This window comes from Gymnoscopelus braueri, assembly GCF_963280865.1.
Source record: "Gymnoscopelus braueri genome assembly, chromosome: 8".
Taxonomy (NCBI): Eukaryota; Metazoa; Chordata; class Actinopteri; order Myctophiformes; family Myctophidae; genus Gymnoscopelus; species Gymnoscopelus braueri.
In genome coordinates, this window is record NC_137609.1 from 22261677 (window position 1) to 22284366 (window position 22690).

At 43.5% G+C, this 22690-nt stretch overlaps 1 protein-coding gene across 4 annotated transcripts in view; it reads right to left on the reverse strand.

The window, feature by feature from the left end:
* auts2a (activator of transcription and developmental regulator AUTS2 a) overlaps positions 1 to 22690 on the reverse strand; it is a gene marked incomplete at its 5' end in the record, with an annotated part of 386388 nt that overhangs the window by 245180 nt on the left and 118518 nt on the right. Inside the window, one exon of one of the 4 annotated variants that reach the window (XM_080434944.1) lies at positions 19304 to 19413. The exons of the other annotated variants lie outside the window; for them this stretch is intronic. Coding sequence (XP_080291070.1) covers positions 19304 to 19351 — 48 coding nt within the window. Of the gene's footprint in view, positions 1 to 19303; positions 19414 to 22690 lie in introns of those variants that run through there. 4 annotated transcript variants of the gene reach the window in all.

Below are 22690 nucleotides of genomic sequence, written 5' to 3' on the forward strand. Positions count from 1 at the left end.
AGAGCAGGGCTTTTTCTATTAGCAGGCAGCACACAGCTCAGTGTGACCGCACCACACCAGAACCGCACCAGACAAATTACAACACACCAGCCCCTCTCTCATCCATTTGGTTATTCTAAAGGCTGTGGACCAGCCTCTGATCAATATCACCTGAGTCGAGTAAGTTAGGTCAAATGCACAGCGTCTTGGTGAATTGCTGATCGATGTACCTTGGTGGAGAACGGATCAATGAGTCGTGCATTAACCTGATCAATCATGACTTCTGCTGTGAAAGACAAAACGAGAGAGAGAGAGAGCAAGGGAAAGACAGAGAGAGCATCGACAAACTGCATTTCTTGCTGTTAGCAATCAGCCAAGAACTTTCACTGATATTTTCAAGCCATTCCGCCGTGCACCAAATGCTCATGTTGAGGAAGAGTGCATGAATGCAACAACAGCTGAGGAACCACAGATTACAAGATGGTACGGAAGACGAGGAACAGGGCTCCTAAAGTGCTTAATTGGCCTTGCAATAACATGGACAACAAACACTTCCAGATACAACTCCCCCCGATGACACAGAGAACTAGGGTGTCTGCCTCTGTCAACATGTTCATGCCTAATTTATGCCTTTGTGCCCCATGTAAAAGCCATGGAAAGGCTGTTTACTGGGCCAGCGTCTCAGGGGTAGACAGGAGGCCTGGCTGCCAGAGGAGCTCTCGGCGCGGCTTAACCCTTTAAGACCTGAGGCGATTCTTTAAAAAAAATCAAAATCCTAACAGTTTTTGGAAAAAAATCTAAACATATTTTTTTTCACGATTTTTCAAAAATAGCAGATCTACAAGTTCATAGCGCGGCACTCGGTGCCGCGCTATGAGCTTGTATATCTGCTATTTTTGAATAGCCTAAAGAAATCTAAAAGTGACACAGATGCGTCCCAGGTATCAATGGGTTAATGTAAATCAGTCGACACACCCACAAGTGTGCACAAATAACACTCACGAGCACACACCCACACGTGTGTGCATGCACATACACACAGGAAAATGTAGGACCTGTGGGCAGAGGGTTCTCCAGCACACTGCGCCCGCCCTCTCCCCCCCGCCTCATGTGTAATGCATGAGAACATGTAAATATGCTATTCCGCGCATGCATTAATGATCACGGAGAAACTCGCAGGCTCAGTGCCTGGGCAATTAATAAAAGATGGCGCACAGATAAAGGCGAACACCCCCTTCTACGCACACACACACACACGCGCGTACACGCACATACGCGTGCGCACACACACACGCGCGCGTGCACACACACACACCCCCTGCTTGATCCACTGAGACATATTTCATGACGATTTTTAACCTTGTTTTATTTCTGTGTGTGTGTGTGTGTGTGTGTGTGTGTGTGTGTGTGTGTGTGTGTGTGTGTGTGTGTGTGTGTGTGTGTGTGTGTGTGTGCGCGCGTAGAAGGGGGTGTTCGGGGTGCAGCGGGGTTACAGCTGAATAATGAATGGAAGCTATCAGAGCTCCTGTCTACTGGAGAGAAATCCCACTAACGCTCGCATGCGTGCGCACGCACACACACACGTGTGGAGCCACACAGACTGATTTGGCCCTACTGTATATTGGCTGCTCTAGGGAGGAAATGAAGGGTTAACTGGTCTCTGGGGAGTGGTGCAAATGAGGACTTCATATGTGAAAGATGGTAAACTACATCAACTACAGACACACGCGCATGCACGTACGCACACACACGCACAATCACACAAGCCCCCATCCAATCCCATATTAGTAAAAGTGCATAGGAGAGAAAGAGAAACGGAGGGAGAAAGATATAAGGCCCATTCATACTCCCTTAGTATATGGAGACTAATGTGCGAACTAGAAAGCGACAAGCGTATCTACTGACATACTCCCTTCTATGCTTTACGTTTAAGCTCTGGGGCTTCTCGCAGCCGTATTAAAATGTGCAGAAGGTACGGGTGGAGATCCCCCGATCGTATCAGTCTCCAATACGTTAGATCAAGTATAAATAGGGCTATAGACCGGTAAAGGTGAAAGCTTTGTTCCTCAGAGGCTGATGGACTGTCAATCCACCAGCTGGGGGAAATGACAGCTCGTCACAGTAGTTCTCACTCTATGTCTCTCTCTCTCCCTCCCTCCCTCGGTCATCATCAGCCTTTCACTCTGTCACTGCCTCCACAAACTGACCTTTTGCAGCCTCCGCTGCTGTCACTCTTCCTCTGCTCATCAAGCACACACAAAGAAATAAATTGATTGATACATAATTCTACAGATACATAGATAGAAGGATAGAGAGGGGAAAGACAGGCTTCCCCTGTGGCAAACTTTTTTTTTTCTCGTCCTCCTGTGTGCCTCTTTCAAGTGACAGTAATCAGCGTTTATTAGCTAGCCTCGCCCTTGTCATGTCCGAGAGCAGCAGCCGCATATTAGAGTGATTAGACAATTAGGGCCATTATGGTATTACACTGGCCAATGTCACACATCACACATTACACCATGGACATAGACAGCAGCTTCATCTCTCTCGCCCTCTCTTTCCATTACCGATGTTTCAACGGCTCTAAGCTGGCAGAAAATGGGCTTAATGATTGCAGCCAGGCTCTTGTGTACACCACTGCCCTATTTAGAAATAGACTGTATTTTCTGTTCAAATTAAGTGCGAAGGGGGAAAGAGGCCACAGAGGGGAATAGAACTAGCTAAGTAGAGAGAGACCGGCGCTGATGTAACACGGCTCACGCTACCACAACGCTAATTAACATAAGGCTCGTTACTCGCTTTCCTAAAACTAACTGAACACGCACTAGCACTGCTTCATTTATGTGAATAAATGAGCGGAAAGATTTGTATCTACTTTAGCTGCAGTAGGTCAATTACCAAGGCTAAATAATTTACAGAATGCAAGTTTCAGGTCTGACAATAATTCCACTAGAAAAAAGGAAAAAGGAATAGTGTAGACTCAGTAAGCACGTTGGATAATTTGTAATTTGCATACATATGAAGATGAGAAATGCTCTGCTCTTACTCAGTGGAACAGAAATACAAATTATCCTGCCAGGGATGTAATGGTAGACGTTTTCTAGGAGAGAAAGGCAAAAACTAACAAAAAAGAACAGGAGTTGAGATGGAGGGGAGAGGAGAGGAGACTAGATGAGACAAGAGGAGACGAGAGGAGGGGAGAGGAGAGGAGACTAGATGAGACAAGAGGAGACGAGAGGAGGGGAGAGGAGAGGAGACTAGATGAGACAAGAGGAGACGAGAGGAGACGAGAGGAGAGGAGACTAGATGAGACAAGAGGAGGGGAGAGGAGGGGAGAGGAGAGGAGACTAGATGAGACAAGAGGAGACGAGAGGAGGCGAGAGGAGAGGAGACTAGATGAGTCAAGAGGAGACGAGAGGAAGGGAGCGGAGAGGAGACTAGAGGAGGGGAGAGGAGAGGAGACTAGATGAGACGAGATGAGAGGAGAGGAGGGGAGAGGAGACTAGATGAGACAAGAGGAGACGAGAGGAAGGGAGAGGTGAGGAGACGAGAGGAGAGCATCTGGATACTGGGAAACATCACAGCATTCTGTCGGTCATCCTCTCCTCTTCCAGGAGGACCAAAAAAAAAAGGATGAAAATCTGTTGGATAATTTGTAATTTGCATACATATGAAGATGAGAAATGCTCTGCTCTTACTCAGTGGAACAGAAATACAAATTATCCTGCCAGGGATGTAATGGTAGACGTTTTCTAGGAGAGAAAGGCAAAAACTAACAAAAAATCACACCCTGTGTGAAGTGGGCGGTGTATTCCTAGCTAATCACAATACTGAATGGAGTCAACCAATCATGTACAAAAGATAAATACATTTATTGAAACACTCTTTATGATGGACGAAACCATAACTTGAAAAAAACAAATATTTGGTTTTTTTCAAGTTATGGTTGCTTATATAGGGCTATGCACATGTGTCATGTGTATGGGCTCAATTCAGTGCCAATATTATGTTGTACTTGTAAAAAGATTTTGTATTTGTAAACAAATTTTGTATTTGTAAAAAAAATATTTGTATTCGTAAAAATAATTTGTACTCGAAAAAAAAATATTTGTATTCGTAAATAAAAGATTTGTATTCGTAAAAAAAATATTTGTATTTGTAAAAATAATTTGTACTCGTAAAAAAAATATTTGTATTCGTAAATAAAATATTTGTATTCGTAAAAAAAAGTTTTGTATTTGTAAGCAAAATATTTTTATTCGTAAGATAAAAATGTGTCCATAAAAAAAATATTTGAAACTTTTTTTGCTATATATATATTTTTGTGTGTTTGTAACATGTGTTAAACATGTTGTAATTGTAGAATTATATTTACAATGAACATTGTGACCAGAAAAAAACAACAGTTTGCTCGCTCGAAGATCTGTTTGCTCTCTCTCAGATCTGTTTGCTCTCTCTCAGATCTGTATTTTTGGCACTCTGCACTTCCGGGTATGAGCCAATCACGTGAGGCCTTTTCCACTACCCAATCATAAAGCTCCATAGGTCTCCATGGCAAACGGGGTTGCCATGTTGCAACCCCAAGAGTTTTAGCTGCAACATAATTCAATTGCTCAGGAAATAAACAACGGATTACAATAATATAACATTCCCTATAATCAGTAACATGTAGGTGATACCTATGTCTATCAAATATGGTTTTATTGAAAGGCAATCAAAGGCTAGATCGAGTTTAGAAAGCAAACAGGTAATGTCAGGGCGCCTCAGTGCGGCTGCAGAGTTTGATTGAGTGTGAGACTAGGACACTCATTATCCCACATGCCATATGTCAAAATGACCGGCTTCACCGGGAATCGTGCGCGTGTATTTTGCTAAGAAATAGGTTACATAGTTTAATTGATATTAATTTATTAGTGCATTAAATTTCCCCATCCACTTTAATGGGAAAATGAAAGTATTTTTTTCTCAGAAACTGTAAGGGCTAGAGTTACAAGACTTGGAGGGGAGGTTCATAATTTAGTCAGAAATTATCCAAAAACAAAATTACACCAGTCGGCCTCATGGTGGCGCTATAAAAGCCCCCTTTACGTTTTGGCCTTTAACTTTAGAACCGTAGGTCGTAAAATAAAAATATTTTTTTCCCTAGATTCCTTGGGTCATGACGCAACTCCCCACGCCCATTTGCGTCAGTATAGATTTTCCGCCATTTTTTTTTCTTCTTCAAAACACACTTTTAGCTCCTCCTCCCACATATTTTGTCCGTAATGTCCGGGCGCCTCAGTGCGGCTGCAGAGTGAGACTAGAATAATAGAGAGCACATGTTCATCAGCTTGTAATTTTCAATGCAGAACATTTATTATTACCATTTAAGAGTGCAAGAGTTATGCTTTATTATTTTATTGTTATTATTATTATTAGATACTGTATATATGTGTGTTGGAGGGAATCACATCCTGCCAAAAACTAGACTACAGCGCTGGCATATACATATGGCCTACATATTTTTCTACACTTCTAATAGCCTACATGACTCATATATGCTATTTAATGGTAATAGAAGAAATATGTATTCATTCACATTTATGTATTTGACACAGGCCACATCAAATACGCATTTAGCCCTGTGTGTCTCATATGTAGGCATATTTCTTCTATTACCATTAAATAGCATATATGAGTCATGTAGGCTATTAGAAGTGTAGAGAAATTATCATTATTATTATATTAATACACAACAAAAGCCAGGTAGAATCCTCCCAGGAACTGTCAAATATCTCCTAAACAATATTTTAATAGATTTAATTAACAATAAATATCAATTAAATAATACAAGTTTTTGAATTATAAAAAAAAAAATTGTTATTAGTCCAAATTAAGTCACAGGCTTTTACATTTTTTGTAGGCCCCTCCCACTAATTGTGCAAGCCAATTACATTGTCACATGTCATCAGAGATCATGTGTAGCTTAAATGGAGTGGATTGGTCCAAAAAGAATCATGTTTTTGCATCAAACGGTTACATTTTGTGCATTTGTGGCGCCCCCTATGGATCAAAGTGGGAATGCTTTTAGGGATTCGTTGAGTAAACTACCCTTGACATGTGATTCAAATTTGGGATTGACCGGACGTTTCGTTCGTGAATGTTGGCCTTTTTTGTAAAAATCCCTCCCGCTAATTTTCATTTTCATTTATTGAATGAAATTCCGTTTGGAGGTGTTTATTGTATGGGTCCAGAGATCATGTGCACCGATTTCTGTGAAATTTGGACAAAATATGTGGGAGGAGGAGCTAAAAGTGTGTTTTGAAGAAAATTCAAAATGGCGGAAAATCTATCCTGACGCAAATGGGCGTGGCCTATACGGGGAGTTGTGTCATGACCCAAGGAATCTAGGGAAAAAAAATATTTTACAACCTACGGTTCAAAAGTTATAGGCCAAAACGTAAAGGGGGCTTTTATAGCGCCACCATGAGGCCGACTGGTGTACTTTTGTTTTTGGATAATTTCGGACTAAATTATGAACCTCCCCTCCAAGCCTTGTAACTCTAGCCCTTACAGTTTCTGAGAAAAAAATACTTGAAATCGAGTTTTTTCATTTTCCCATTAAAGTGGATGGGGAAATTTAATGCACTAATAAATTAATATCAATTAAACTATGTAACCAATCTCTTAGCAAAATACACACGCACGATTCCCGGTGAAGCCGGTCATTTTGACATATGGCATGTGGGATAATGAGTGTCCTAGTCTCACACTCAATCAAACTCTGCAGCCGCACTGAGGCGCCCTGACGTTACCTGTTTGCTTTCTAAACTCGATCTAGCCTTTGATTACCTTTCAATAAAACCATATTTGATAGACATAGGTATCACCTACATGTTAGTGAGTATAGGGAATGTTATATTATTGTAATCCGTTGTTTATTTCCTGAGCAATGGAATTATGTTGCAGCTAAAACTCTTGGGGTTGCAACATGGCAACCCCGTTTGCCATGTTGCCATGGAGACCTATGGAGCTTTATGATTGGGTAGTGGAAAAGGCCTCACGTGATTGGCTCATACCCGGAAGTGCAGAGTGCCAAAAATACAGATCTGAGAGAGAGCAAACAGATCTGAGAGAGAGCAAACAGATCTTCGAGCGAGCAAACTGTTGTTTTTTTCTGGTCACAATGTTCATTGTAAATATAATTCTACAATTACAACATGTTTAACACATGTTACAAACACACAAAAAAATATATATAGCAAAAAAAGTTTAATTTTTTTTTTATGGACACATTTTTATCTTACGAATAAAAATATTTTGCTTACAAATACGAATTTTTTTTACGAATACAAATATTTTTTTTACGAATACAAATATTTTATTTACGAATACAAATATTTTTTTTACGAGTACAAATTATTTTTACGAATACAAATCTTTTATTTACGAATACAAATCTTTTATTTACGAATACAAATATTTTTTTTACGAGTACAAATTATTTTTACGAATACAAATATTTTTTTTACAAATACAAAATGTGTTTACAAATACAAAATCTTTTTACAAGTACAACATAATATTGGCACTGAATTGAGCCCATACATGTGACACTGGCCAATCACAGTCCTGAATAGATTGTGATTGGCCAATCACAGCGCAGGATAATTCTACTAATTTCCTGGGCCCAGATCACAGCGCAGGAAAATGTACATTTTTCCAAATCTCACTTATAGGGGCGGTTTCACCGCCCAAAAAGAACAGGAGTTGAGATGGAGGGGAGAGGAGAGGAGACTAGATGAGACAAGAGGAGACGAGAGGAGGGGAGAGGAGAGGAGACTAGATGAGACAAGAGGAGACGAGAGGAGGGGAGAGGAGAGGAGACTAGATGAGACAAGAGGAGACGAGAGGAGGGGAGAGGAGAGGAGACTAGATGAGACAAGAGGAGACGAGAGGAGGGGAGAGGAGAGGAGACTAGATGAGACAAGAGGAGACGAGAGGAGGCGAGAGGAGAGGAGACTAGATGAGTCAAGAGGAGACGAGAGGAAGGGAGCGGAGAGGAGACTAGAGGAGGGGAGAGGAGAGGAGACTAGATGAGACGAGATGAGAGGAGAGGAGGGGAGAGGAGACTAGATGAGACAAGAGGAGACGAGAGGAAGGGAGAGGTGAGGAGAGAGGAGACGAGAGGAGAGCATCTGGATACTGGGAAACATCACAGCATTCTGTCGGTCATCCTCTCCTCTTCCAGGAGGACCAAAAAAAAAAGGATGAAAATCTGTTCCCTGTCATCTTCCATCTTGTCAGTCTTTGTTCAGACATCTTGCATCTCCTCCAGCAGCTGTGTGCAGCCCGTACTGACAGATGGCTCACTCTCTTTGATATGCACTCTGCTCTTGCCCGCTCTGCCACTCACTCTATACTGTACCTCGTTTCACCCTCACCGGCTCTCTCTCTCTATATATATCTCCCTCTATCTCCCTCTCCCTTCCCTGCACACTACAGTACTTTTGGGCCAAAGTTTTTCGGATCATCTCAGAACTCAGACAGTGCGTGGAGTTTGCTAAACACATGGTAGCCAATTAGAGTTGCCCGCTAAATTGCTGGCAACGGCGCAAACAACAACGGTGTATAATAAGCCAAATGATGTTGTCAAGACAGAAAATAATGATCCACAAATTCACTAATTTGTGTGTGGGTGTGTGAGAGTGTGCATGTGCGCGTGTGACGTGTGTGTTAATGTGCTCTACCCTACTGACACAAAGTCCGACGACAGACACCCAGCTCGGTCTAGCCCGGAGGGGTTTCTTCAGACAATGGCAGTGAGTGCCAGAATTTCCAGTGACAGTTACATAAGTTTACATTCAGACAAAAAATATATTTGTTTGTTCCCAAAGCTGCCCAACAGTCTGTCTGGGAGCATGTGACCTTATCCCTCCACAGTGGTGGAAAAAGTACTCAAATGTTTTACTTAAGTAAAAGTATCAATACTGCAATGTAGAAGTACTCTGTTACAAGTCAAAGTCCGGAATAAAAAAATTACTTGAGTAAAAGTACAAAAGTATTGCTATCAAAATGTACTTAAAGTACCAAAAGTAAAAGTACTAAAATGTTTGAATGCGACGCGTTGTGAGTTTGTAGATCGGCTATTTTCAAATAGCCGATCCAGAAAATATGGCTAAAGTGGTTAATGTGGGTTGTATGATGTAATAATGTAAATCTGCAAAGTAACTAGTAGCTAAAGTTTTCAAATAATTGTAGTGGAGTAAAAGTAGAATATTTGCCTCTGAGATGTAGTGGAGTAAAAGAAAAAGTATAGACAATTGGAAATACTCCAGTAAAGTAAAAGTACCTAAACATTTTACTTAAGTACAGTACAGTACTTGAGTAAATGTACTTAGTTACTTTACACCACTGTCCCTCCACAGGATTCCCACTGCTCTGAGTGGCTGCCAAAGTGTGTGTGTGTGTATAGCCTGAGTACAGTGTATACTTACCATCGTGCACCGAAAATAGCTGATCTACAAGCTCACAACACGTCTCAACGTGGTGAGCTTGTAAATGGGCTATTTTCGGTCTGTGACAATGGCTCACAACTCAAGTATGAATCAGGCATACGTCTGAATATCTACTCTGTGTATACATGCATGTGCAGCGCGTGTGTGCGCACACGCACGCATGAACAACAGAGGAGTCTTTGAGTCAAGGGGTCTGAGCAATGTGGCTGAAGCGCCTAAACTATGGGAACCCCCCCCCACCCTCCCCAATGCCCAGTCATCCAGCAGGATGTAACTGTAGCCCAGATCTGAGGGCAGCAGACTGGGCAAGCAGGGCTTCACCGTTCCAGCGGGAATTCACTGAACTAATAATGAGCTCTGTGTCACTCTGTGAGGAGCGTGCGCACACGCGCACACGCACACGCACACGCACACGCACACGCGCACACACACACACACACACACACACACACACACACACACGTATCTCCTATCAAGAGTACAGGGAGTACATAAATATGACTCTATGACAGGCTTGTCACTAAAACAGTATGAGAGTGCTGCTGATATACAGCGCACAGATAAGACGGGTTGCCTTTTATCTCTCCCTCTGGATGTGTGTGTGTGTGTGTGTGTGTGTGTGTGTGTGTGTGTGTGTGTGTGTGTGTGTGTGTGTGTGTGTGTGTGTGATAAAAGGTGACAGGCAGTAAGCGTAAAGCACAAGCAAGTGTGAGGGGTGGTTTGTGGTTGGCTAGACACCCTGTCAATCAGTCTGGGTGTGTGTCTGGGTGTGTGGGTGTGTGTGTGTGTGTGTGTGTGTGTGTGTGTGTGTGTGTGTGTGTGTGTGTGTGTGTGTGTGTGTGTGTGTGTGTGTGTGTTCGTTGCACCCTGTCTCTAACGGCTACACTGAGAGGCTGTCTATGTCTCACTGGGACACGAGTGCTCAGTGATCCACGCTCTACCCATCCCTGCTCGCTTTTCTCTCTCTCTCCCTCCATTCTGTTCCACCGGGGGACTAGAGGGAGACAGAGAGGCAGGCCTTGTTACACAAGCCCAGACACCATGTTTATATCCAGCAAATTAACACGAACATGGCAGGGGGACATGCGATCCTTCCAGGGGCCAGAACTCTGCACCAGTTGCCATCACACACACACGCACGCACGCTAGAGTTCTTCACGGGTCCGCCGATTCCGAAAATACCCGACAGGACCGGATCCGTGTTTACCAAAATCACTCAGACCCGGGTCGGTTCCGGTTCTATTATCTCGGACCTTGGGTCTGTTTATCATTATGTATAATACCCGAGTGGATCCGAGAAGACCCGTGCTCAGCGCTGATCTGTAGAGAAAAGCGGTTGCAGTGCTACGATGATTACACTGACCTGGGATCAGATTATCGCACCGCAGTACAAAGTTGAGCCGCACATGCCGACGTCAATTCAGTGAGAGTGGAGAGTGCACTGACCAGTCTATGGCACGGACTCAGAGCGCATCAAACTACACCCATGGAATCAAAATGCGCACGTGGAGTGTGCGATCTTGTATTCCGCTATCTATGAACACAGGATTGTGTAAAAAAATTGTCTGTTTGGTTCATTTCGTGGTCTACACTCTCAGGATTTTGCTGTGCAGACAGCGCAATGTGCTGCCATCACAGATAATATCTGGGTCGGGTCTGTATGGGTCTTGGAACTAAACGGATCTCGGAACAAATTTGAAGGGTCCAATTAGGGGCCGGGTCTGTAAAAAAATGAAAATAAAGTTGGGCGGCTCGGAATCGGACCAAATTGTTACAGGTCCACCCGGGTTCGGTATTGTTATTTGAAAAAAATCTCGGTGCGGCTCGGAATCGGACCAAATTTCAAGGGTCCATTAGGGTTCGGTCCGTTTTTTTGGACCTGTGAAGAGCTCTAACGCCTCAAAGCTGAGGGGGATGATAGCAGTGACACAACCATACAGCCAGACAGAGATGAGGATGCAGCATAACTCCTGTGACTGTACCTCAATCTGCAGCAGTTCTGTGATCTTTCAAACTGAGCACGATCTACTACAGTAACTTGGCTTGATTACCTACTAATGCATGTTACTACCACTACTACTACAAATAATAATCATAATGATACTGTATGTGGACTGCACAAAATTGCAATTTGCTTCTTGTACCCGTATGACTTTCTTGATTCTTAATACCGTAATATTAACAATAATCCTAATAATCCTAATAATAATAATAACGATGATGATGTTTGCCTAGAGATTCACAATGCTAAAATGTAGTCTCCATTGGTGGTCTAACAGAGAATGCTCCTGGGTAACCACTAAATACTCCAGTCAGCGTTGAAAAGCGGGATAGGCGGCTACACGAGAAGCCCTCTAAGAACCACTTAGCTCTTCATGAACAAATAGGTCTAACACAGTGAGAATCTGCCTCGTGTAGCTACTTTACCCCCCACCCCCCACCCCCAGCTTCAGTCGTCTCCTCTGTGGCGAAAAGGCTTTTGTCTGACAGATGTTTACAGGGGATGTTTCCTTGCTGCGTGTTGCCTGGGAAAACATCTGGAGTTTGCAGGGATTTACCAGTAATCCCCTCGGCAAGCTGTGGGAGCACTCTCCTAGAATATCAATGTGTCTGTAAAAAGCCAGTGCGCTTTTTCTGAAAAAAAGAAAAAAGGAAAGAAAAGGAGCTGGCAGGCCCCGCTATGCGACAAGCTACTACTCAGGTCAAAAGTTCTATAAGCCTCTTACCACTTCAAGCTTTTAAGCATAAATAAATTAAACTGGCTCCAATAAACTCTCATTAAAGTCCTCCGGGCATGGGCAGACGGGTGAACGGATAAAACTGTCATGCAGATCAACTCTTTCATTACTGGAGAAGACTTTTTTGCCAGTATAGGGAGGCTAGCATGGGATGGTTACCCCAAAGGAACTTTCTGATACAGGGAACCAAGTCTGATACGATTCGCGAAGCAGCAAGAAGGCAAGGAGAACAACGGATCGCACTGTTGAAAGGAGATTTATCAAACCGAATGGCCCATACACAGTAAAATCCTGGTCAAATTAAAGTCTTCTTCCTGGGTTTTTATGTTTGAAATGGCCGATACCACCCAGGAGAGGTGGCCACAGCATTTTCCTCTGATCTATAACACTGCGTCATAGCAGACTGCAACAAGCCCCCTGTAAACGCCAACCCACGCAACACTCTGCAGTTCTCATTGTCATTATAGCCATTACGGTCACCCACTACTGTTCAACAAACCATGCTTAGCACACAAGAATGCAGATATGGTATATACAGTGGTAGTAGAATCTACAATCTCTCTCTCCAGATATGCCAAAATTGAGGGTTGGTGAACCATTGGGCATACGAGTCAACATGGGACATTTAAACAACCTCGGAAAGAGGTACGTCTAAGGCAGTTTTATCCAAGTTAGTTCACACACTCACACACGCACACAGTATATATTAACATATTGTTGCTGTTGAACATAAACCTTGTATCTCCATTTTTTTTTTTTTTCCTATTTTTATAAATTAATGCTCTACTAGAAAAGTAGCAAAAATAGCCGATCTACAAGCTGTCAATTCAACACAATTCGTCACATCGTGACAAGTTGTCAGCCTGTAGATCAATCTGCTATTTTGGGCAATTTTCAAAAAAATTATGTAAAAGGGAAAGTGGTTAAGTGTGTCTGTGGGTTTTATAAATATTGAACCAATCAACAGAGACAATATGTAAGAACAAAGGTGAAATTAAAAGAGTTTGTTAAAAAACGTCTTAGGTACTGCTTACTATTAGCTCAGCTAACAATACGTTTATCAGCAGTTGCCAGTGTTAAGCTTATCAAAGACAAATAAAATGTTGTTTGATCTGTGTTTGCTATAACCACACCAGACCATTCCGGTTAATTAATCCAGAACACGATTGCTGTAATTCAAAGTTCTCTATAACCAGCAATGTGTGAGTGATAAATCTGTGTATCAAATATTTTATTCCAAGGCAATCAATGTCGGACAACTCGGACTTCCTCTTCCATGGGCAGAGAGGAAGAGAGCGTAAGATTGCACAGGGCATAAGGCATAGCGCAGCCGGCTCTTGAAGGCAACGGCACCTGGCACGCTGATTGGTTTTATTACTGTAACGCCCAAACACCTATGCATAATGTAACGAATAGCGCAGGTGTTTTAGGGATAAGGAAGATAGCAACTCGACCACGGGAATGCCTCTTGCGCGATGCTAAATCCCCAAATAGTGGGTAGCGCGACAGAGAGACGACTGATGTGCGATTGGCTGGTTGGTTGCAAGCCCCCCAAAACCGAGAGTGAGCAGTGAAGCGCATTGGACATGCTGGCCGTTCATAGGTACTGCAGCTTATTACGGCCGGGGCCCGAGACATGAACGAGTGTCACCCCGGTTGCCGCTGCAATGTCAAATTCCAAAATGGCCGCCGTGTGAATATGGTATATGGGCTGACGCAAAACGCGTCACCTCCAAGACGCAAAACGTGTCACAGAGGCCCCAAATAGGCCCCGCCCATTACATTTCCCAACCCGGAAGAAGGGGTGAAAAGGGATACAAGTGGATGGGCGGGGATTTCCGGTGCACTCTATTATTTTTTAACTCTATGGTTGGTTGTTTGGCCAACTGAGGATAGACTGCATCCAATAGCATGGAGGGATGATTGCTCTGCAACTGGCTAGACCATTGTTAGGTCAACCGGCCGACCAATGGCGTATAGCTTCATCACTCCGTCAAAGACATTCGCAGATCTAACGCTGGGTCCTTTCAAACTCCAGGCAAAAAAACATTGGATAACAGCCCTAGAATGTCAATGTATCGGTCCAAGTTCGGCCGTCCTGACATCAAGGGGAAAGTCCAGATTCAACGCATCAATCACAGAGCTGTGTGCGAGAGCGTGCACTAAATTGAATAAGACCAGTGTGAGTGAGGTCACCGTTCACCCTCGTTGGGTATATGGCCCCAGAGTTAGCCCTCTGGGGTGGCTGGCAGAGGCTTAGAGGACAAAGAGCTGAGAGGAGAAACACAGAACAGTACTGTGCTCTTTCCATTCAGTGGAATGTAACTGACCTCCAGGCCCCCCCCCCTTCCTCCCCCCACCTCCCTCCCTCTCTCGTACCCTCTCACTCCAGGACATGAGCCCACACACACAGGGGTGGCAATTACCCATTCCCCAGACTGGGTGACCCGGGTTTCATGAGCCAGAAGCTAGCATGGGGGGGACGGGGACGACGCAAGGCACTCACTCAAAAATGGCAACGCTTGTTTAAGGTCACTTCCTATTCGCATACCGCTGAGAGCAAACCTGTCAATCACATGCATGGCTACTGCTGAGGCAGGACCCAGACAGGAGCAGACGGCTGCATAAGGCATTTTCCCCCCGACATCCACTCAGCAACCCCAGACCCATCCCCCTTATGTACACACAGGCATGTCTTGCTCTTGTATACATTAACGCTACTGAGCACACACACAAACGCACATGGAGGGGGGAGAGAAAGGAGAGAATTAAAAGAGTACAGCCCCGCAGGAATCAGGATCGGCATTATAATATTAGCCAGATATATTGCACCGGCTGATGAGAAATTGTTGAATATTTCATATCTCCATAATGAAATGCTGTCTGGAGTACTTGCGATCGATCAAAGCGCAAATTGGAGATATCCCTGATTCAATGAGGCTTGTAACGATACTAACGAAACAGCTTGACCATTACATCTTTATTTCTTGGCTGTTCACTTCTGAAGTTCCCCCGGTATAAATCACTCAGCCATCTTGTCTCAACTCTTTTTTTCCCCCCACACTTTTTTTCCCCCCATCAACTGTGAAGTGGAAATGTTCACACTTCATTTTGCCCAACTTTAATCCATTAAGACCTGAGGCCGATACAAATGTCTTTGTAATTCTAAATCATAAAACAGTTTTCTGAAAATGTATGTTGCTATATCAGTGGTTCTCAAACAATTTCATGTCAAGGCGGACCTCCAAATTTATATGTATTTGGCCACGGCCCCCCCAGCCATCTCAAAATATTTGATCTACAAGCTCAGCGAAATGGCACGAAATGATGCGCTATGAGCTTGTATATCTGCTATTTTTGAATAGCCAAAGTACAAAATGACACAGATGCTTTCCCGGTTTTAATGGGCTAATGGAAGAAGCAGTGAGTGGGAGGAATGGAGCATGGTACTCCACTCTTTCCCCGCCACTTGATGCCACCGATGAACACTCATGCTGTTGTCATGGTTGCCTTAACTTATCTTCATTGCTGCATACAACATGCGGGCTATGGCGTGTATAAGTGATAGAATTCTCTGATGCCTGTAAAGATGTTCCTCATTTGCTTTTGTTTAAAAGGAAAAAATAATAATATTATTATTAATACAAAATTGTGGGGCTGTAAGAAAACTAATGCATGAAAGCATGTGATTATTTTTGAACTGTTCAACGTGTTAATAAAACATTTTAAACATAATTAACGTGAATGTGGGTTTTGAAGCGCATGACCGGAACTGTTGTTTTTGCGGTGTGACACCAGCCATGCTTTCTTCTAGACTCTCAGTGATACTCACATATGCTCATGCACACACACACACACACACACACACTCACGCACACTCAGTACATATATCACTAACCCAGTTTTTGATGTAGGTAAGAGGAGTGATAATAGGACAGAGGGGGTATAAGCTTGTATTGAATGGTTATCTTCCATACCCTGAGGGTTTAAATGGCAGCTGACAATCAACACAAGCTAAAACAGCATCTTCATATTGGGTTACACAGCAGTATAACCAAGCAGCAGAGCTATAAAGTGGCAAGGCGGGCAGAATTGTCACCATGAGCGACCTCTTTTTAATCCAGAACTTTGGACACAGAGCGAAGCAAGATTTAGATTAAGGTAAGTTACCATGCATTTGTTGATTATGAGGAAGGCCAGTAGGCCGAAACGTCAATTAACCCTTTAAGGCCGGGAAGGGAACGCATGTGTGTCATTTTAAGATTTCTTTGGCTATTAAAAAATAGCAGATATACGAGCTCATAGCGCGGCACGTGCCGTTATGAGCTTGTAGATCTGCTATTTTTTGATGGGAGGGGGTCCGCAGATATTTTGGATTATTTTGAGGGTCCTTGACATGAAAAAGCTTTGAAAACCATTCATAATATAGCAACATAAGTTAAAAATAATAATAATTTAACTTTAGGAAAAAGGATTTAGAAGACATTTGTAAAATCCCCAGAAGCAAAGATTTGAGTTAAAAACGTTCACTTTAAAAAAGTATATATGCACATTCAAACTAAAGATTTGCACCCATTTTCACGATTTTTCAAAAAAATATAGCAGATCTACAAGCTCATAGCGTGGCACAAGCTTGTGGATCTGCTATTTTTATATAGCCAAAGAAATCTTAAAATGACACAGATGCGTTCCCGGTCTTAAAGGGTTAATAAAAATAAATCAGTGCATATGGAGTGTGCAACACTTTTTCCCTCTCTTTAAGTTACCATGATACAAGGTTTAGATGAAGGTAAGTTACCGTGCCAAAGATGAATGTACAAACATGGATACTGTGGATGCTGAGGAAGAATTCACGGCTGAGGAGATACTGGAGTTTATCTGGGCTCAAAGGAACCAAAACGCAGAACAGAAAACGGCAACATTCGACAGTTCATAGTAGTGAGATACGAGGGTGGATCATGTAAAATCCCCCAAAAATCCCCATAGGGCTGAGAGGGCTTAACCACATGAATGCTGTCATGATGTCATAATAGTTGAACATTTGACGAAAATAGGTGAACATTCAGTGAAAATAGATTTACAAGCTCGCAACACAATTGCAACGTGACGCGTTGTGAGCTTGCAGAATGGCTATTTTCGCTATTTGATGTACAACAGAGTATATACAGTAGGGTTTAAGTATTTAAGGTGATGATTAAAAGCTATTCTCTCATGGTCTTACTAAGGCTATGGGTATGTGAAAAACAATGTATCACCCGGCATTTGTCACAGGCCTTCTATCATGCAACCTCAGGCTGATATGCCTGCCCTCATTTGAATATCTTCAGGCAACACAAACGTAAGTACAGTGAATGGCATAATTTGTATTGGTCATGTTTGAAAAGACTTAATAATTAGCAATATACTGAATTTGAATAACAATGCATATGTACAGTAATGCATTCCAGTAGCAGTTAACTATTTGGAGGTTCACTGTACAGACGCAGTTGAGGGACTGTGACCAGTTCCGACCAGGCTCACTCTAACAGGAAAAAACATCTTCTCACCGCGGCACATTAGATGGCTCGGACACAAAATGGCAGACCAGATGGAAACAAAAGCCCTCTGGCGCCAACAGATGCTCCCGTGAGGCTGCTTCACTCATCCATTATTATAGGGCTGAATACGGCAAAGCTAGTCATACAGTATGTGCAATGGAAGTTACTACATATCGCTCAAAGAACCAAAAGATGACACTATAAAGTGGGAGGTAAGACGTGAACCTATGGTGAAAAGGCGCTAGCCCTGACTATGTTTACGTAACGAGATAGCACCAGCGATCCCTGCAGGTCAGATACCTGATGCTAACAGGAGCGCCTAATCAGCATAACGAGCATCACCTCTGTCTTACTCTTTAGTCAACATGTTACAGGAAACCTGGCTAAACAACTAACGAGCTGATGGCTGTCAGCTAGACCGACTGACTGCCCTGTTTGCTGAATGACTGGCTGGCTGACAGACTGATGGGACATTTTAACTGGGGCCCTGCTGCAGTGGGCATTTTTTTTGCAAAGTGCTGAGACCTGGATCCTGGCTTGGTTTGCACTGGGTAACCCCATCTGCACACAGAGCGGCAATTCCCCCGGAGTAGCCTTCATCAGACAGGTTCAATGCCATTACATTAGATGGGAGGATCTAAGGTTCAGACCACGATATCGCTCTGCATTAAAGTTTCATCATTGTGCCGCTCCAGAGGAATCATGCAGTAATTCTAGTCACATTCTGCATAATAGAGCAATTGAGAATTGCATTAAATTTGGGATTAAAGTGTTTTCTCCCACAGATGTCATTAATGTAAAGATTGAAAATGGTTAGCGAAAGTTCTTTAAGGCATGTCACAAAAGAGCACACAGAAGTTTTGAGGAAGGGACTTTTGATATTTTGGTTTTCTACTCGGAAAACATACCCGGAATACTGAACCTAAACATTGAACAGTTGAAAGGTTAAACTAAATAATTCTCATAACTGGTACAAATTGAACACCTCTGTGTAGCGCTATGAGTTTTCTTTATTTACAGCGATATGTATCTGAAACCAATGGACACATTATTACTACATATACACATAACACACAAAATATAAATACATAAAATAGCCTACATACCGTGGTGCTCTCACTAAAGTAAGCACACTAATAATGCAATATATAAACTATCAAACATATTAAACAAATGTTACATGGCAACCTATCTTGTATGCATTAGAATGCCTTCCAATGAAATATTAACATGAAAAAGCACCATCAGCAGTTTGAAGCCAACATTCCCATGGGTGAAATTACACGGATTACATTACTGTTTTAAACTCCACTTTACCTTAGCCCTACTGTACGTCCACAAGATGCACTAGGAATTTCAAACACAGTACATTCAAGTTGTGAAGAATACACAATGTACAGCTAAATAATGTATCAATCTATCAAAGCTATCAATATCATACAGTCAGACAGACAGACATCTGGCAGGAAATTAGTTTGAGTGGAGCAAGTTAAGGGGGGAAATTAATGCAAAGAAACACATGGGGAAATTAATGCAAAGAAACACATGGACGTACCTTCTCGTTGTATTTGAACTTGACATAGAACCAGCTGGACTTGATCATCCTTCCTGACTGACTCAGTTTGCCCACGGGAAAAGTTAAAGAGCCTTTCTCAGAGGAAGAGTTACAGTATACGCCGAACACGCGGTTACTATGACACGGGAAAAACAGCAAGTGTTTCAGCTACTTTGTCCAGCTCTTCCCTCCTTCCTGCATGTGCACTCTCTCTCTCTGTCTCTCTCTGTCTCTCACTGTATTGCTGTCTCTTTCTCAGTCTCTCTTTCTTGTCCTCGTTCCAAGTCTCTGAGCTTGCTACGGTTTTCTCCCTCCCTCCCTCCCTCTCTGTCCGTCGTGGTGGAGTGTGTGTGTGTGTGTGTGTGTGTGTGTGTGTGTGTGTGTGTGTGTGTGTGTGTGTGTGTGTGTGTGTGTGTGTGTGTGTGTGTTATGAGTGCTATTGTATGAGCGCGTGGCGTGCAAGCTTGGAAAGCTGACAGGAGAGCTCCTCAGATGGGCTTCAGCTCTGTTCATCAGTGGTGGCACATGCCAGCAGAGGAGAATTTCCTCCCCTTCCCTTCTGTTGTCCCATCAAAAAAAAAACCAACCTCCTCCTACTCCACAGCCCCCTGACCCCCCCCCCCCCATCTCTCTCTCACTATTTTCCCCCTCAATCTTTCGTTTACCGGTTTGCCGGTTTTCCCGTGCTTCCTTTCTCCCCCCCTCATTGCTCCAGTGATTTTCCCCCTCGTCTTTTCCTAACCCTTGCTCAAACAATATATCCATTTTCTGTTCACATCTCCCCCTCAGTTCTTTCTATCCCTCTCTTCTAAGCACCACTGAGCACTTTGAGCCCGACCTCGGTTAACCCCCCCCCCTTCTGTATCAATTTCAATCTTGCCTCGATGTGCCCCCCCTCCCCCCCCCCCCCCTCCGTAAAGTAACACTGTCTGCTTTATTATTTCTACAGATAGCAGTCCTTGATGTTGGTCTGACCCCAAAGGCTCAGAGTTCCCACAAGCCAAATACATTCTGACGGCTGAACAAATGTGCCTGCAAAATGTTCTGTCAAATGCAGTCATGTCGGGACGGGCTCAGATACAGCTTAACCCTTCATGTTAGCTTCAAGGATTGAGCGCCATGCTCAGTGTCCTTTGTAACAATGCTGGTTGAAAATGTCGCTTCGCACTATGGCAAACGCTTAGATGCATTGGCTGTGACTCAAATTTCAAAAGCTGTGATCCGGATTGTTTCTCCGGATTATTTGCCACGTAAAGTTGGGCAATACTGAGAAAACACCCTGGCAGATAAGCTATCTGAAGCTTAATTACGCCATTGTCACTTGAAATAAAGTTGTTTTATGCCAATATTTACAGCTTCAAGATCCTTGTGTTTCAAAATATTTGTGTTTATCCAATCGTGTTAATCTGTTACAAGCAGTCTGCCCTTTTTTATCAAAGCCTTAGACAATACAGTTCAGAGTGAATAAATGTCTTCAGTCTGACAATGCACTATGTAAACAAAGTCTGTAGTGTGGCGGCAGGGTTCCAACGGGGGGCACCTCATTGCGAAGTAGTACGGAGTATTAGGCCTTCAAAAGTCAAAACCCTGTGAGAGCAGGACGACTAAAAATGGCCACATCCACAGAGCCGACAGGCCAGGGCCACCCAGCCTATGTTTACATTCTGCCACTCTCCCTGGTGCATGCGGTCTGGATCCCATACACACACAGTTTGCGTATATAATCATGTCATCTTAAGACTATGGTGTGAAATGCCTGGCAGCTAGGAGGGGGCTACTTTATCCCATGGGAAGAAGCCACATTTGGCTTCCCCCTAAGTTAAACCGATACAATCCTTCTATTATAGACAGAAGTAGATTAGAAACAAACACAATCGGACCAAATGGAAAACAAGATTCATTCACAAGACATCAGCTAACTACACTAACTAGCGATACTGGGGTCGGCTGCTTCAAATCGCCTATGAAGAAGTGGAGCCTGGCGGACAGCGAGTTGCAAGTGCGGAGAGCCTGAGCAGAACTGCCGAACACATGATCACCACCTGTCCCCTGTATAGAACACCTTTAAAAGGAGGGCCTCTTCCAAGTGGCACCAGAGACGAGGGCGTGGCTGCACCACACTGAGTTGGACATTTTGATGACGACACACGAAAGAAGATCATCAATAAACCTTCAGAGACTATACCTTACATCGATATGCATCATCAATCACTGATGTTTAACTTATTGTTTTGTGGTGAAGCATTGCACTTCTACTTCAGTTAGAGGTTTGCTAAGTCTTTGAAAAAATTAACTGTCTTTTTCGACATTTTGTTATATGGGGGGATTTCTACCCCTCTCATGCCAGCCACAGGGAGCCCACAGCGCTGTACTGTAATGCCAAGTGACAGGAGTGGTGGCTACTCACTTCCAACGCATGCTCGCACACGCATTGCCATCTGTGCCCAGATCCGTAGGCTGTGTGCATGACATTCTTTCTGCTATCTGATGTGCATTAGAGCAGTGATTATCAATCTTTTGCATTTGGAGGACCCCCCAGGTTTTTAGGACAGCTGGGGGTCTCCGGGACCACCAGTAGTACATTGCTGGGTAAAAAAAATGACATAAATTGCCAGCATATGCAATGGGAGAGTCATTCCAACGTGCCCTCCTTAATGGTTAAGTGCCGTCATGTGACTGTTCCCACCTTAGATGAATATAACGGAGACACCTCTCGTGCGATATTAAGTACTTAATGATCGCACGAGAGAGGTCTATATAAGCACACAAGACTAGGCATTGATGGATGATTTGGGGACAAACCAATGGTTAAAGAAAATCCAAAACAATCTTAATAAACTCTTCACTTCACGAAGAACATGTTAGAATAAGTAGAAAGAGATAAGGTTGAGGAAGTGCGGGAGGATGATGAGAGTTTTTTGCTCTATAACATTACACTTACAGTAGGTATCACTAACAGGTGACACCCATGAAAATGGAAGAGGGGGAGGGGGGGGGGGGACTATGCCTTGACAATATTGAACGTGTTTTCTTTTGATTCCTTCCTTGTTAAACGGCTCCTTCCCCACGGGGGCCCGAACAGAAAAGCTGCTCGGGAAGCCTAGTGAGGCCCTCGGGCTTGCCGCCTGCACAGACGCCTCCCAGCTGGAGGCATTGCATCTCCTGGGTACACTGCAGACAGGGGTTCAGTCGATGTGTGTGTGCATGTGTGTGTGTGTGTGTGTGTGTGTGTGTGTGTGTGTGTGTGTGTGTGTGTGTGTGTGTGTGTGTGTGTGTGTCTGTGAGTGTATGCTTGCGTGGTTGCGTGCGTGTGTGTGTGTGTGCATGCCTGAGGCGTGCTAACAGGACAACATGGCTGGCGTGCCGCACACTCCCTTCTCTCTCTCC